The 15,999-nt window shown below is 34.4% G+C and overlaps 3 protein-coding genes across 5 annotated transcripts; all 3 read right to left on the reverse strand.

Moving 5' to 3' along the window:
- LOC18608419 (pyruvate kinase, cytosolic isozyme) lies at positions 1,054–4,392 on the reverse strand. 2 transcript variants are annotated; one of them, XM_007043105.2, is made up of 5 exons: positions 4,246–4,392; positions 4,048–4,155; positions 3,377–3,673; positions 2,494–2,955; positions 1,054–2,147 (listed from the first exon to the last, which is right to left on the reverse strand). In XM_007043105.2, the coding sequence occupies exons 3-5, from the start codon at positions 3,632–3,634 to the stop codon at positions 1,335–1,337; spliced, it is 1,533 nt and encodes a 510-aa protein (XP_007043167.2). In that variant the 5' UTR covers positions 3,635–3,673; positions 4,048–4,155; positions 4,246–4,392; the 3' UTR covers positions 1,054–1,334. The 2 variants fall into 2 exon arrangements, with proteins under 2 accessions (XP_007043167.2, XP_007043166.2); XM_007043104.2 differs by lacking the exon at positions 4,048–4,155 and having other exon boundaries at positions 4,246–4,391.
- Positions 6,164–8,414, reverse strand: LOC18608422 (transcription elongation factor SPT4 homolog 1). Its single transcript, XM_007043112.2, has 5 exons — positions 8,154–8,414; positions 7,967–8,058; positions 7,821–7,876; positions 7,263–7,324; positions 6,164–6,508 (listed from the first exon to the last, which is right to left on the reverse strand). The coding sequence occupies exons 1-5, from the start codon at positions 8,241–8,243 to the stop codon at positions 6,458–6,460; spliced, it is 351 nt and encodes a 116-aa protein (XP_007043174.1). The 5' UTR covers positions 8,244–8,414; the 3' UTR covers positions 6,164–6,457.
- On the reverse strand, positions 8,764–13,233 carry LOC18608421 (WD repeat-containing protein 26). Of its 2 annotated transcripts, none has more exons than XM_007043110.2 (5): positions 13,054–13,233; positions 11,470–12,295; positions 10,926–11,027; positions 9,648–10,277; positions 8,764–9,269 (listed from the first exon to the last, which is right to left on the reverse strand). In XM_007043110.2, the coding sequence occupies exons 2-5, from the start codon at positions 12,265–12,267 to the stop codon at positions 9,054–9,056; spliced, it is 1,746 nt and encodes a 581-aa protein (XP_007043172.2). In that variant the 5' UTR covers positions 12,268–12,295; positions 13,054–13,233; the 3' UTR covers positions 8,764–9,053. The 2 variants fall into 2 exon arrangements, with proteins under 2 accessions (XP_007043172.2, XP_007043171.2); XM_007043109.2 differs by having other exon boundaries at positions 8,968–9,269; positions 13,058–13,223.

Here is a 15,999-nt window from a genome sequence, read left to right on the forward strand (position 1 = left end):
TTGGATAAAGACATGCAGTTGCTAGTTATTTGGATTTAGACATGTAGTTACTTGTAGTAAATTATTTTAAACTTCCTTTTAACACTTGTAATCCATGCCTTAACACTTGAATCCATGTCTTGACAAGTGTTATGCATGTAACTATCTTTTTTGTGTATAAATAAGGGTGTCTAGTATGAATAAAGTGTGCCTTCATCAGAACAATTTCTGTTCTTCTTTAAAATTCCTTCTCTGGTTTGTTGCTTTTTACAGCAACTTTAGTTCTGTCCATACTTTATCTTTAGGAACCAGTATAGTATCAATAACCAACTTAGATTCTACGGAGACAAGAGTAGGAGCGAGAATAAGAGTAAGCTCATGAGAAACAGTTGTGGTAGAATCAGGAAATAACTGAACAAATGTGTCAGTAAAAAACCAAGAGGGAGTGGAAAAGGAGGAAAGGAATTTTGATAAAAAAGGAAACAATGTCTCCCCAAAATGTGACATGAAGTTGAATACAATTTGTTTGTCGGTGGCCTGGTGAGGTGTGCATCAGTTTATTACTCTCTCTTTCGCCATTTTGTCAACAGAAATATACAAGAAAATCTACTTCGATCACAAGTGGACCAAAGAAAGAAAAACGAAAAAAAAAAGAGAGGAAAATAAACTCACACACGTGAGAAAACGTAGTACGGAATGGCAGGCATGCCCCCGCTATTTCATGCCGTCGTCCCTTGGACCAAATATGAGAAGTCCAGAAGACCCAGGCAAATCCTAAAGCCCAAAAGAGTTAAGAATTTTCAGATCCATTAAGTAAAACCCAAACCAAATCAAATTATTTGGATTCCATTTGCTTGCTATTGGTTTGGGATTATTCTTGGAGATTTCTCTGAGATGAACAAAAACTGTCAAATTTGAGCTTCACAAAACCGTCTTCCAAATACAGCTTCATATAACCTACAAGGATGGGTGATTGGTTTTCGATGAATGACACTGTCTCGCTGAAGAAATGGTATGAACCTTCAAGTTAGATGAAAATCTATTTATACAAATAAATAAATCAAACCATAAACAGGAATAAAACGGTATCCAGGGACCCCCTGCTTGTTATTTTCATACCAGACCGCATGAAGCATGATAAAATATTGAAATTCATTATAACATCAACTAGCAAGATATCATAAGGGAAATTAGGCAGATTGACAAAATAGTATCCTGTATCATAGCTCAGGACATCAGGGAAGTAGCTGAATCCTTTAATAAAAAGTTGATCTAGCATAAGCATAAAAGATCATAAAAGCAATATAAAAAAAACCGCCTCTGAAGTCGATAAATGGATGCTGCATACTCTTACATCATTTCACTATGCAGATCTTAATAACAGAAGCAGCACCAATTCGGTGAAGTGCAACAACAGCATCACCGGGCTTGCACAACCCCTTCTCTGTAGCTGATGTTAAGGCAGCTTCCAAGATAACCTCAGTAGATTCTGCATCAGTTGCCTTGGCTGAGCCTTCTGCCAGTAGAGGAACCAAGCCCCTGTATATCAGACTATGTCTTGCTGGCCTTTCGTCACTGCAGGTCCAATCAAATGAATCGGTTGTCAAGACTGGGACAACCACAGATAGGATAGGGACAGCTGGTCTGTACTTGGCAACCAATTTGGCTGTTGTTCCACCACGTGTCAAAACAACGATAAGCTTAGCTTTAGCCTTGTTAGCTGTTCGTACAGCTGAGGATGCAAGACTTTCCAACGGGCTCATCGGAAGTGGTGTTGATCGAATCATTTCTTTGAAGATTGCTCCATAGTCAAGGGAGGATTCTGCCTCATTGCAAATTCGAGCCATAATCTTCACAGCAAGCTCTGGGTAGGACCCAGCTGCACTCTCACCACTAAGCATGACACAATCAGTGCCATCAAGGACAGCATTAGCGACATCAGTAGCTTCAGCACGGGTTGGCCTTGGAGACTTAATCATAGATTCAAGCATTTGAGTGGCAGTAACAACAGGCTTGCCTGCAAGATTACACTTGTATATCATCATCTTTTGTGCTAGAAAGATCTTCTCCACTGGAATCTCCATTCCAAGATCACCACGAGCAACCATAAATGCATCAGTCTCACGCAGGATCTCATCAAAGTTGATGACACCTTCCTGGTTCTCAACCTAAAGGAATCACAATAGCCATATCAGTCATCAGTCTAAAAACAGATACAAAGAAAGCAAGAAGACTCATCATAACCGATGAAACTCATATGCTTCTGGGCATGCAGAACAACAGCAAAGCTGGCACTAACTGCATTCAAGTTGTAATTAGGTCTAAATATCATAATCTGTGTGATCAAGCAGTAATTATTTTCTAGAAGAATGGAAGGCCCTACTCTGCTTGAATAAGATTAAGAACAGCAGCATCCACAAGGAAACCTCTAACCATTAACAATTAAATTGCATAAAGAATACACATAAAATCTCATTATTAATCATGATTCAAAAGTGAAAAAGATCAACATACCTTCGACATCAATTGTATCTGCTTTGCATGGGGACCAAGGACCTTACGGACATTAACAAGATCAGACCCTTTGCGTACAAATGAAAGAGCGATCATATCAATATTGTTGGGAACTCCCCATCCCAAGATGTCTTCCTTATCCTTCTCAGTGAGCGTTGGAAGATCCACCACAATACCAGGAAGGTTGACATTTTTTCTCTCACCAATCATTGCAGTATTTTCACATCGGCATCTCACAGTCCCACCAGCAGGATCACAGGATAACACTGTTAGTGTGATTGTACCATCTGCACACAAAATGGTATTTCCTGGCTTCAGATCAACAGCCAACTTTTTGTAGCTCATGCAGATCATCTTCTCATCTCCCTTGATATCATAATCAGTGGTTACAGTAATTTCCTGGCCTTCCTTAAGTTGAACAGGTTTGCCGTCCTTTAGGAATCCAGTTCTAATCTCAGGTCCCTGCAACATCGAAACACAGTCAACTACAAACTACTAAATGAAGAACGAAAATGCACATGTGAGAAGAGCTGAGAACAAAGAATTCAACATCCAAACACAATGCCAACCTCTTTACCTAAAAGAGGGGAAAAAAAATCCAGATCTTGGGACCCATTATCTTTGATTTTGAGTTTATTATGGGCACATTGGGTTACTAATGCAGAAGAATTTCTGGGCTCAATAAAGTCCAATGTCTCAAAAGGATTTCTTTCTTATTTATTATTTGCCTTTTTTTTCCCATTCACAGTGAAGTTACTTTCACAAGATATTTCTAATTAGAAAACAAAATGTACAAAAAACACAAAGCTTAAGCACTTATAAACATCTTCATACAGATAATGCTAAAATCATAAAACAAGGAGATAATAATAGGAAAACGGACCTTGGTGTCAAGCATGACGGCGCATAGGATGCCAGTATTGTGCATAGCAGCCCTGAGATTGTTCAAGGTCTCTTGATGATACTCATGGCTGCCATGAGAGAAATTGAAGCGGGCAACATTCATCCCAGCCCTCAGCAGCTTCTCTATCATTGGCACGGACCGCGAAGCGGGCCCCAGAGTACAAACGATCTTGGTTTTGGGGACACGGCCATCGTTGGGAAGCTCTTTCAAGATGCCATCAATGTCTATATTTGCCATTGCCTTTGCTTTGCTCTGCTCACTTACTTACAAAAATATCTGCACTCATTATCAACAATCAAAATCATCAAGCAAGTTACTTTTCAAACTAAAAAATAAAAAATAAATAAAAGAAAGGGAAAAGAACGTTCTACAGTTCAAAATTTGGTGTAGTGGTTCACATTAAAATTTGAGCAAACTGAAGAAATAATTGGGGAAAAAGAAAAAAACATAAATTAAAATGAAAGGGGAAAAAAATCATTTTCCATTGACCAGATCTATCCAAGAAGCAGGGCGATTTACAGAAAAAAAAGCACAAGATATGGGGAAAATAAAAACAAAAATGAATGGCATAAACTGAAGGAAATGCAAATAATTTAATAAAAAAAAAAGACAAACAGAAAACAAAATGAATAAGGGAAGAAAAGAATTACGATTGTAAGAAAGAGAGGCGGTTAAGTTTGGTCTCTCGGGAGAGATATCAGATCAGCAGATAGAGATCGTTTATGGCAAAACCACAAGCAACTAAACCCAAACAGAAACTAAAAAAAAAAACAATTTGCTAAGTAGACAAAGATATCAATAATTTTATAAATAAATAGGAGGTAAAAGGGGAGGGAGGAGGGGCTTACCGAACAACTCGAGGCTCGTGGGTTTACCAAACTAATCCAAGTTAAAGAGTTAGGGAGAGAGAGTACAGATAGAATCTGTGTTAGAGACCAGAACAGAACAGCGGGTATTGCTGGTGGTGGCCTTTTGTAACAGGACAGAATTGGAGAGTGTTTTGAAAAATTGGGAAAAAAAAATGAGAAAGTTAGCAATTCGAACACGTGGTAGATGGGCACATTGGAGATTTGAATTAGCCAGGTTCTTAAAACGGTGCGAATATACTGCTGTCTAATTGATGCCAAGGAAATTAGCGGCTCCAGTTTAGAGGAAATGTTTTCAAATTACTATTTAAAGGAAAAAAAAAGGAGCACGCACGTGATTGGGGAGACAACGATATCGTATCATGCGAGTGGAAGGGCTAGTACGAGCCGAACCACATAGTAAAAGGGGTCGGCAGCGGTGTGTCTCCGTTGCTTGTTTTCCCTTCTCGTGTCTGTGTGCGTACCCCACCGTTTTTGACCTCTGCGGTGGGGCCACTCCAATGCCCACTCTTTTTCAGGCCCTTTTATTATTCCTCGTCTCGTTTAACCCAACCCCACTTCCAAAAATGACTGTTACTATTATTATTATTATTATTATTAATTATTAATTAATGCTGACAACAACCTTCGTCCACGATTTCTTCTTTCGGTATTCGACCATACTTCTGCATCTAAAATTTTGTGATGTTCATGTTTTTTTCGCTGTAAAATTCCGGATAATGCTTAATTTGATATAACTTAATAGAGAAAAAGATAACAAAGCCAACATGTTTCCTACCAGGTTTTTTTGCCATAGGGAGATGAGGTTTTGGTGAGGTTCAGGAATCAGGGATTGGACCAGCAGCAGCTACGCTAATCACATGCCTTTTCCTCAAAAGCTGAGATTTATTTTGCCCTCAATAATTGAATTCAATAGGGAATATTCTGGTAAAGCCTTAACCCCTCCGGAATGGGCTCTTGGTGTAGCCTTGATGGTGAAATGTCCTGACCCTTTAGCCAACAATAAGTTTCAAACTGTTTCTTGGTTTGGGGGGAAAACTAAAACATCTGTTGGAACTTGGAAGGACGACCCTTTGACAAAAGCAACAGATGGACTTTTCAGAGGCGTGGAAGGACCATTGCCTCCCCACGCCTTCTAGTAGGTCTCCCGTCTTCACTACCATTTCTTATTTTCTTTTTGTTTTTTTGGTCAAACCCTTCACCACCATTTCTGCCTCTTACTATTTGCACTTGAAAATTAAAATCTTTAAAAAAAGAAAAATTAAAACCTTGGAATGGCACATTCCATTTATTCAAATACGTTTTACAGCCACCAAGCCGGACCAGAATAATCTGCTAATCACATCAACGGTTTTGTATAAAAAATTTTAAGGTTGGATATCTTGCAATAGATATTTAATCATATAAACAAATTTCTAATATAAACAAGAAATTCGCCTCTCATTCATTACTTTTTAATAAACCTTTTAACATAAACTAGTATTATAAATCGTCTTCAGTCCAGAATACTGTCCAAAATCAGTTTCAACAAGATTATAACAGACTGATTAAGAGTAGGTTCAACCCGATGGTAAAACTTGGCCAACTACATACTCAAAATTACAATAGTTCATGAAACTGCAATTCAACTCAATTCAAAATGGTCACCTAATAGGATATAAGTAGTAACTAAATTACATTAACTATACTAATTTTATCAATCCATTTTAACTCCAACTGCAAATTTCCTACAGAATCCGTTTCAGTACCCACTATTCAAATGGAAAGATCGAAAAATTGCACTAAAATAAAGTTCCAATATGTTGTGCTCTGAAATTTTCATCCATGTCTTTTCGATTTTCTAGAAATTTAGTACTGTGACCTTTTTGAATTTCAGAAACATAATTTGCTGGTGTAGACAACCAAGTAATAGCCAGATTTCATGCTTCTTCCACCTAAATTCTGAAAAGCAATTTATACAGGTCGGTCCACTTTAATGCCAAGAGACAAATTTCATACAAAAATTTCTTGTAGATAACTAGTGTTTTTACAGAGTAGCCAAACCCAGAAACTGTTACACTTCATTGTTAGCCAATGGAAAAACATTCAGTTCTCGTAGAATATCCACACGGTTACTTTTGACCACTGGCAATACTGGTAGAATGCATTGCAATTCAGATTTTCAAACCTTACACACTGTTATCCAGACTCTCTCTCATACTCGTTTTGGTGGCACATACTGCACGTGCACTTCTTCACATAAATTCTGTATGAAGGAAAACAACTACTATCAATGTGCACAATACATAAACCACAGAAGAAAATGACTTGAAACTTTAGGCAAGTTGTTTTCTAGTTGCAAGAGGAAGTAGATATGCACTTAATAGACAAGTTGCTTTCCAGTGAAAGTTGATAAAATAACAGTAATAGCCACTGAGTTTCTTTTTGGTTTTATCATAAATACCAGAATTCAAAAATGGATAGCTGGATGGGCAGAAATTTAGCCAACATCTTCATTTTCATTTGCTCATTTCCAGCACCAAAATCATCAAATTTATAGCACATGGCATGGCTTAAAAGATAGATTGAACAGTTCAAGCAAAGTCCACCTCACAATACCTGTGTATCTTAGTAAAAATCATTAAATGTTTGTAAGAGGGAATAGATTATATTCCCATCACAAGATATTTTCTAGTGCAAATCAATAATATCACCTTAATAATTAAATATACAAATAACAATAAGATTGAATAGGAAAAGAAAAGATTTTGAACTGATCTATGGATGCCAAAGTGGTTCCCAGAGATGACACACGAATGAAGGGAAAAAGGAACTGCATATTATCATAGACCTAATGATAAAGATAGTTAAATAGATCACATAACACATTGTGTTCCATATTCACCATTCTTGACATTTACTTTCATAAAAAGTGGTAAGCAGGAATAAGCTAACTGGCATTATATTTCCAAGGAAATTAAAAAAAATTAGTGAATTGCACTCAGGAAGAGAAACCAAACCTGCAAGTCCTCTGGAAGTGCCTCTGAAACTGCAAGAGTGTAACAACCGGGGACAAATCTTCCTGAAATAGATTCAAAAAAATGTCACAAACCCAAAATGTATAAAAATCAGATATAATATTCTAATGTTTAAGGCATCTAAAATAAGGAAAGATATAAGAAGAAACGTATCAGAAAGCAGGAAAAAGGTAGAACAGAAGTTGAGTGATCAACTATTCTGTGGTGAAAACTATCATTGAAGCCTCAAGACTCTGGTGCCTTGTAAAGTCCAGAAGCATTCCTAGAGAGTTGATTAATTCAACAATCATCCTAGAGACGAGGTTTCAAATTCAAGGTTTTAGGCAATTGTATATGGACAATGAAAAACAACAGTAAATTAAGCTCACACCATAAAGTATCACAACAGAATTCTAAATCATACTAGCCTCCATTCTGCAATCGAAGAAGGCTTTTAAACTTCCAAACAATTACTGGAATATTTCTCCACAGCAACAACAAAGAAAAAGAACCAGAAAACTTTGAAATGATATACAGGAACAAAATAAGTGTTGGACATACCAATTCGCAGCCAACGAGCAGCCCAACTTCTAGTCGGGTCCATAACAGAGATTATCCTAAAAACCCAATCAGAAAAAGCATATTCAAAAGCTACATTCAATATAAAGGTTTTCCCTTTTAAGGAAAAAAAAAAAAAGGAAAGATACCCATTGAAATTAGCAGTGGTGCAATCGACGACGCGCTCATGATCCTCATCCATCTTAAAGAATGGGCAGTTCTCACATCCGGATTCTCTAAACTAAAATTTAAAAAGCCATAAATTAATATATAAAACTCTTCGAGTATGAAACTGTTGAAAGCAAGAGGAAACCCTAACTCAAAACAGAAAAAGACCTGATCGTAGGTTTTGACGAGGCGGCAACGAAGGCAAGCCCTGAGCTCGTGGCCGAAGCTCGTTGGAATCTGAGCGGGCGCGCTTCCCATTGCTCTTCCGTTTTCCTTTCCAGGGAATTCCCGGCTTCAGTCTTTTGCAACAAAAGGAAGAACGACAGAAGGATCTTTTTCAAGAATTTTGTTTGATTATTGATATTTCTTTTCGTTTCAGGACTCAACGAGGTACAAGCGATGCAAGGAGTCAAGGAGACGAAGTTACTGGAGCTAATTGTTCTCGGCCCTTTAGAGATGGGCTGGGGTTCGAATAACCTGGCCCAATCTCCAGACAATTTGATACTCACCAATTCTAGCAGTGTATATCACTGCAACGTTTGCCTAAACCATCCCGGTACAAAGTTTCCTTTCTTTTACAGTTCTTCTTGCAGCAATTAGCGACATTCAACCAATGAAAACCTTGTAACCATCCCTGCTTTTAAACGAATACGCTGCTTATATTTATTTTGGTCCTTTTACGGGTAAAAGCCTCACCAGTTAGGGGAAATTTATAGCAGCTATGGAAGTTCAGAAACAATTTAATGTACCTCAAGCTTTAACAAGCCATCAACAATACGCCAAGAATCTATCCTACTTTAGATTTTATGCTTTACGCCAGCGTTTTCGGAACCTAAAAAAAAAGGAAATAAAGTTGAAAATTAATCTAACAATGCCATAACCTACATCAGGATCAAAGGCCGTGAAGGAGAAGTAATGGTTATCAAGCTAAATGTGTCATAGCAGATAGCTTTGGCTCTTTGCCTGCTTTTGGATGCTAAAGGACAGAAGCAAATGACTGTAGAATTTACACAAATGTCAATGAAGGTGCTACAACTTGAGGAATTATTTGACAGCGTACAAATTGTTTCAGCTCCTTCCATTACAGTGGTGGATGGCACCATTGTTCTGATCTCTGTGTTTCAAGTTAAAGTGATCTAACCCCCAAATTCGAATAGTTCGGTCATCACTAGCAGAAGCAAGCATGTGAAGGTTAGCCGGATTCCAGCTCACACAATTAACAGCTCCAGAATGTCCAGGCAGTGCCAATAGGAGCTCCCTCGAGCATCTGTGCCATATGTACACCTGCAACAAGAAAAAATACACCTTTATTATTAATGCAAAGACATCTTCTTGTGCCATATGGTACAATTTAATCTATGATAAAAGCGAGAGCAACTAGAATTAATATTAGTTACTTAATAATAAACACAACAAACTCAGAACAGTTAATGTAGATCCCACTAGAGTGAATATTTAAAAGGCTGACCATCATGCCGTTCACAGAAAAACATACACCTAAAAAAATGACACTAGCAGACTATTCTTGGACTTACCCATCAAATGCATGTGCACCAAAGTCAACTGACTCGTGAAAGTATAAACAGAAAACAAATTTTGCAGATAGCAACATTTTGATAATAGTAACATCAAATCAGCTTTTCATGACATGAAAAAGAGTACCTGTGAATCCTCACTACCACTTGCAATAAAAGCTTGCCCCAAACCGCCAAAACAAGATCTAATTACAAATCGGGTACGTTTGTGACCTTTGTACTTCGACACAAGTTTAGGATCACCTTCTATGCTCCAGAGATGGATTTCTTGGTTTATAAGATTGACCAGTAAGAACTTATTGTCTTTTGATAATGAGAATGAAGTAATCATGTCCACCTCTTCAATCAGTCTCTCAAATTTTGCTTCCCTGTCGAGCAATAGTATAGCAGATTCTCTGCATATGCTTATGATCCTCTTACCATCATCAGTTACGGCCATATCCGAAATTTTAAGTGTCCTCTGTCCTTTCCAGCATTCCAGCTCTCTTCCATCCATATCCCAGAGGCAGATGCTCCTGTCGGTCATCCCCGCAAATATCCCTCTACCATCAGGAAACCATCCACAAGAAATCAAACCTACACCAGATTTTTCATAAACATGGAGGCATTCCCCAGAACTGACATCCCAACGCCTGATACCCTCCTCTTGTCCACAAGTAAGGATTTGGCTATCATCCGGGCTCCATGAAACGGTTAATACTGGTTTCTGATGGCCGCATAGAGTATGCTTCAGAGATCCTTGACCATTTTCGTTAAACTAAAAAGTTAACAAAGAATAAAGAAATAAATTAATTAATCGAAAGAGGATAGTTTGAAGTTGCATGCATGATTATCAGAATTGTAGGATATGGTAATACTGCATATAAACTTTGAACTCTCAATATATTCATTTTAAAACACGTAATTTCCTCAAAATATGCTTACGAGAGCCTAGCTCAATCCATACCCACTAAAATCCTTATTTATGGGATCAAGAGCAGTGGTTCAAACCTCTGCAACAGCAAGGAACACTAACACATTCCATGAAAATGACAGACATAAAAATTTGCATGTCAATATGCAAAAGAAATATGAATATTTACAGCTAATTATTTCAAATCCAATAACATGGGAACCATTGACGTTGCATAGCACAAGGTGTCTGTCTATGCCCAACATTGTTCAGTCATAAATTATTTATTGTCACTGAATCATAAAAAATTAACCAATATGCAAACTCTAGCACATATCATTTGATCTTATCCATGTTTCTTCTTTAGCATACAACAATTACAACTTCTGACAAAAAGGGAGCAACAGGGCACATAAGGGCAGAATCCCACAAATGAGTGCTGCCTAAAACATAAGAACCTTGGAATAGGATATGAAAGGTCAAGGCAAAGCCAGTTATAAAGAAATAGATTACCTCCCATATAATTGCCAACTGATCCTTGGATGATGAGGCCAAATATTTGCCATTGTGTGAGAATTGCAAAAACCAAACTTCATCATTGTGCGCTTGTAGTATCTATTTCATTTATATAAACAGAAAATTTTCACACTGGCATTCTTTTGTTAGTTAATGAGAATCAAATCCACAGTATGCATTATGAGAGACGATATGAGGTATTAGAACAGAAGCAAAAATTTAAAAAAAAAAACATATAAGTCTCTTGATCATAAAACCAAGTTGAAATTAACAGCAAGAGTAAAAACACGGAAAGAATAAAAAGATTAGTGCTGAACATAGCTGCACTCCTAATCAAAAGGGGCAAATTCTCTACAGCATAATACCATGAACCAACACAAATAACTATTTCCACATGCTAGAGCTTGCTAGATCAGTAACCAGAATATATTACACCCTAGACCCAAAAGCTGAAGTCCAATTTATTCTGCGAAGAGAAAGGGCAGCTATAAGGAGTGCAAAGGCAGCAAATTAAATTACCATCAACTTGAAAAACTCTAACCTGCAATGTCTGGGAAGGAATCTGACTTTTCCCACAATAATGATCTGAGTACAAAGAAAGATCACTATCTGAGGCATTATGGAACGCACAAGCCCCTCGTTGAACATCAAGTGCCCTTTCAACAAGATGTTCTAACCTTTTTTCAGGAATCATAACTGCGGCAGGAAGCAACTTTTGTAGTTTTTCCAGAATCTTTGCCCTTGACTTCGTCCCCTCACTATCTTGACCAGAAATCCCAAGTCTTACACATTGCAAAGGAGAGATGATACAGGCAGCAAGCTCATGAACCCGGTTCATATTGATACGAAGAGGCACAATCTCTTTCCTTAGCGTATCCAATGCAGCAGTGACGTTTTCCATTTTCAGAAGTTCAAGGAACTTCTGTTCCAATATCAAGAAAGATGCTGATTTCACAATTGTTTCATCTGAGACACCAATCATATGCAATGTGGCAACACTATCATCCCACTTCCCATCTGTCACTTGCTGCATAAACAAATTAACCACTGGAGAATGCAACGGTATTCCAGACTCCTCCTCTAGAAGGGCACCACTTTTGTCATAACCAAGCGAGTACAATGCCCTAGTTATAAGTTTAATAAATTCAGCCTTTTTGATAACACCTTTTGAACCTATTGTTTCCCCATCCCCTTGGGAGGTTAGAGGCCTAGCCATCTGGGCTCCCAAAGAGCAAGAAACAGGTTCTGCAGTCAAATGATCCTCTGGCGAGCTCTTTGATTCGTCCAAGGGCCCTTTCACACGTTTCAAGGGTGGTTCGGTATCTTCTATCACTCCCATGAAATGCCTAACTCAGCCCATAAATTTCCTACAAGTCAAAAAGCAAACAAATTATTATGGTAGCAATCACATTTGAGTAGTAGCTAAGAAACAGTATAGCTGGTGCAAAGGCTCCACGATTTAACAAGAATAAGAAGCCTAACATCAAGCATTTAATTGATTGACAATAACATTTTAATTGTAACATAACAGAAAAAGAAAAGTTTCAAGCAATAATTTTCTAAATATAGAAAAAGGGGACAAAGAATTAGTTGTAAGTAACAACAACCTATTGCCCTTCTCAGTCGTCAGATTAAGGACTCATTTGACTAAGACAAAGAATTTTTGTACTATAAGTAATCAGATTAAATCAACCCAATACAGTTTAATTGATGCGAATTATTTATTTCATAGTAATTTTAGCATGGCATAATTGATTGTTTCTTTGTTAAACCATACTTTGCTAAAATGAGAATAAAAACAAATCTCCCAACAACAAAACCCAGCAACCTTCCAAAGAAAGAAAATTATAAATCATAAAGAAGGAAAGAAAAGGGATAATTCTAGTGAAATTTTATGTTCTTGATAAGTAAAATAGAGATTAAATAAAATAAAATTCCTACTAAAATTTTTTTTAAAAAAAGTTCATTCAAGAAAGACAGGCAAATTCAATGATGAACAAAAAGAAACAAAAATTTCCCCATAAACAATTCGTCAAGTACGAGGATTAATTATAATAATTACAATCCAGGAAGACAACAACAAAGACATGAAGACCTTTTTTTGCTGGAGAAGAGAAATAATTACCTACCGGAACGCATTCCCAGTGAAACGGAACGGAAAAGAGAGGAAGAAGCCAAATTGCAGTTGGTATTAAAGAGAAATGTGAAGGAGAAGGGAAGGGAGGAGAAGAGAAAGGGGGGAATGTAGATTGAAGGAGAATACCGAAAAGCACCACCACCGAAAGCTATGTATAGAGAGCATAGAGAACAGTGACAAATTAACAATTACTAAACATTCTTTTTCCTTTTAAGTAAGAAAAAATTGAATTTAATACCACTACTCTAATCCTTTTTTCTTTTCGGTTTTCTGTTTTTGTTTTGTTAACCAGTTGGCAAATGCCAAAGTAAAAAGATTAAAAAAATTGAATTACATTATATTAAGATTAAATTAAAAAAATATAATGATTTAAAACTTTGTAATTATTTTAAAAATAAAACTTTATCTTTTATTATATTTAATCAAAATTTTTATATTTTTATTTTAAATCATATATAATTTTTTATTAACTATTATTAATTAAAATATATATTTATTATATTTTATATAACATTGACGCAATAATAATGAATATAAAAAATTACATGATCATATTATCGTGTTATAATCAATCACGTGACATTTCATTATATATAATTATAAGTAAAATTTTTAATAATAATAATTATTTATTTATTTATAATAAAAATAATTAATTTAATATATAATAAAAAATATTAAAATTTTCTTAATAATTTAAATTTTTCTTTAAAAAAAATTAAGCTTTGGGTTGGACGATAGGGTCCCAACCCCCAAACCGCCTGGCCACCTGCAAGGTGCGGCCCACGCGGGATGTTGCTGCAGACTGCGGTACGACAAACAATTGCTTGCTGGGTGTCGTGCGCGTGAAGCCTGCGCCAAATGACTGTTCGATCTTTTTTTTTTTTATTTAAAAATTATTATAAAGTTTTTATAAAAAATAATAATTTTTAAAATTAAATTAAAATTATTTGATAAGTGTCAGTTTTATTTGATTTATTTTTAATTTATTCACTATTTAAAAGTAAAAGCTGGATCAAATAAGATTTCATGAAAAGTTTTTAAAAAAATATTTTTTTAAATAAAATTTAAAAAAAACTTAAAAAAAAGCTCAAATTCAAAACTTTTTATTTTTTGTTTCACATCAGTTTATTAAGAGAGTTTTTTTTTTCTCAAAAAGATCTCTTTCAAAAAATACTCCCCCTCTCTCCTTATCGATCTCCCTTTCCTCTCTCCTTTTTTGCAAATCATCATTTTCGGTTCTTTTTATTCTTACAAAAATTTTAAAAAAATAAAATCTAAAATTCAAAACTGCATTCAGGTATTTTTTTTTTCTTTCTATTCTGTTTTTCGTTTTATTTTCTATCGTTTTTATTGAACTTTGAAAACTCTCTTTATTAATTGATATTTCTCAATTTATTGTTTGATATAACAATTATATGATATTTATTTATTCTTAACTTCCTTATGATGTATATAACATTTGATGATTATGATTGAAATAATTAATCAAATAAGTCATTGGTTGTTGAGATAAATTATATGAAAATTGATATAATATTTGTTAAAATAATATTGTTCATAAAGGTAAACTTTATTGGTAAGGACATCAATTGCTAAATGTGATTTTCCTAAATTATTACTCTCATTTTATACTTCTCTTTTTTTTTTTTTGAATTTTCCTCTATTATTAAGATTAAGGGTTTTAGTAGTCGATTGTTCTTTCATATATTTTTTTATGATTTATTATTAATTATAAACTTTCTATTATATACAAATTTTTATATTTTCAAAAATTTATTTTAAATAGATAAAAAATAAAGTTAATTTTTTTATTTAAAACAAAGAAATTAGTGATTAATAAAAAGTTATTTGTTAAATATCCTTTATGATAATTTTAATTAAAATTAGAGTTTATATTAGTTGTTTTGTCAAATAATTTTTAGAGTTTATATAAATTGTTTTGTCAAATAATTTATTTATAAAACAGAGCTTATAAAAAGTAAATTTACCAAACAACTTTAACTCAATTTTAAAAACTATTATTTTTCATAAGAGCTTTATAATAGCTTTTAAGTTGAAAAAAAAGTCAGGTCAAACATGCTCTAATATTATTTTTCATAAGAGCTTTATAATAGCTTTTAAGTTGAAAAAAAAGTCAAGTCAAACATGCTCTAAATTTACTTTTTATAAGCTCTTTTTTATAAATAAGTTGCTTTGCAAAACAACTCAAATAAATTTTAATTTTAGTTAAAATTACCATAAAAGGTATTCAATAAATAACTTTTTATTAATCAAGAAGTTCTTTGTTAAAAAAAATATTAACTTTATTTTTTTTTATTTAAAATAAATTTTGAAAATATAAAAAAGATTTTTATATAACATAAAGTTTATAATTAATAATAAATTATAAAAAAGAGATGATTAATAATAAATCATAAAAAAGAGATGAAAGAAAGCAATGAGTCTACTACTATAACCCTTAACCCTAACAATGAAGGAGAACTCAAAAAAGAATAAGAGAAGTCTAAGATGGTTGTAATAATTTAGGAAAATCACATTTAGCAATTGATGTATTTATCAACAAAGTTCACCTCCATGAACAATATTATCTCAACAACCATAATAAAAAAATACTATCTCAATTTTTGTCTAGTTTATCTCAACAACCATTGATCTATTTAATTAATTATTTCAATCATAATCATCAAATATTATATACATCATAAAGAAATTAAGAATAAATAAACATCATATAATTGTCATATCAAACAATAAACTGAGAAATATCAACTAATAAAAAAAGTTTTCAAAGTCTAAAAAAAAAGATAAAAAATAAAATAAAATAGAAAGAAAAATAAGAAATAATACTTGAATGTAGTTTTGAATTTTGGATTTTTTTTTCTTAATTTTTGTAAGAACAAAAAAAAAAAAACTCTAGAATGATGCATTGCA

The sequence above is a fragment of the Theobroma cacao genome, chromosome 2 (genome assembly GCF_000208745.1).
Source record: "Theobroma cacao cultivar B97-61/B2 chromosome 2, Criollo_cocoa_genome_V2, whole genome shotgun sequence".
Lineage (NCBI taxonomy): Eukaryota > Viridiplantae > Streptophyta > Magnoliopsida > Malvales > Malvaceae > Theobroma > Theobroma cacao.

Coding starts and splice junctions, on each gene's coding strand:
- LOC18608419 (XM_007043105.2), bottom strand. CDS start 3,634: ATGGCAAATATAGACATTGATGGCATCTTGAAAGAGCTTCCCAACGAT. Junction 2,956..3,376: donor CCGTCATGCTTGACACCAAG/GTCCGTTTTCCT, acceptor TCGATGTTGCAG/GGACCTGAGATTAGAACTGG. Junction 2,148..2,493: donor AGATACAATTGATGTCGAAG/GTATGTTGATCT, acceptor TGATTCCTTTAG/GTTGAGAACCAGGAAGGTGT.
- LOC18608422 (XM_007043112.2), bottom strand. CDS start 8,243: ATGGGAAGCGCGCCCGCTCAGATTCCAACGAGCTTCGGCCACGAGCTC. Junction 7,325..7,820: donor TGCTCGTTGGCTGCGAATTG/GTATGTCCAACA, acceptor AATCTATTTCAG/GAAGATTTGTCCCCGGTTGT. Junction 6,509..7,262: donor CACTTCCAGAGGACTTGCAG/GTTTGGTTTCTC, acceptor TCCTTCATACAG/AATTTATGTGAAGAAGTGCA.
- LOC18608421 (XM_007043110.2), bottom strand. CDS start 12,267: ATGGGAGTGATAGAAGATACCGAACCACCCTTGAAACGTGTGAAAGGG. Junction 11,028..11,469: donor TTCCTTCCCAGACATTGCAG/GTTAGAGTTTTT, acceptor TAAATGAAATAG/ATACTACAAGCGCACAATGA. Junction 10,278..10,925: donor AGTTGGCAATTATATGGGAG/GTAATCTATTTC, acceptor TTAACTTTTTAG/TTTAACGAAAATGGTCAAGG.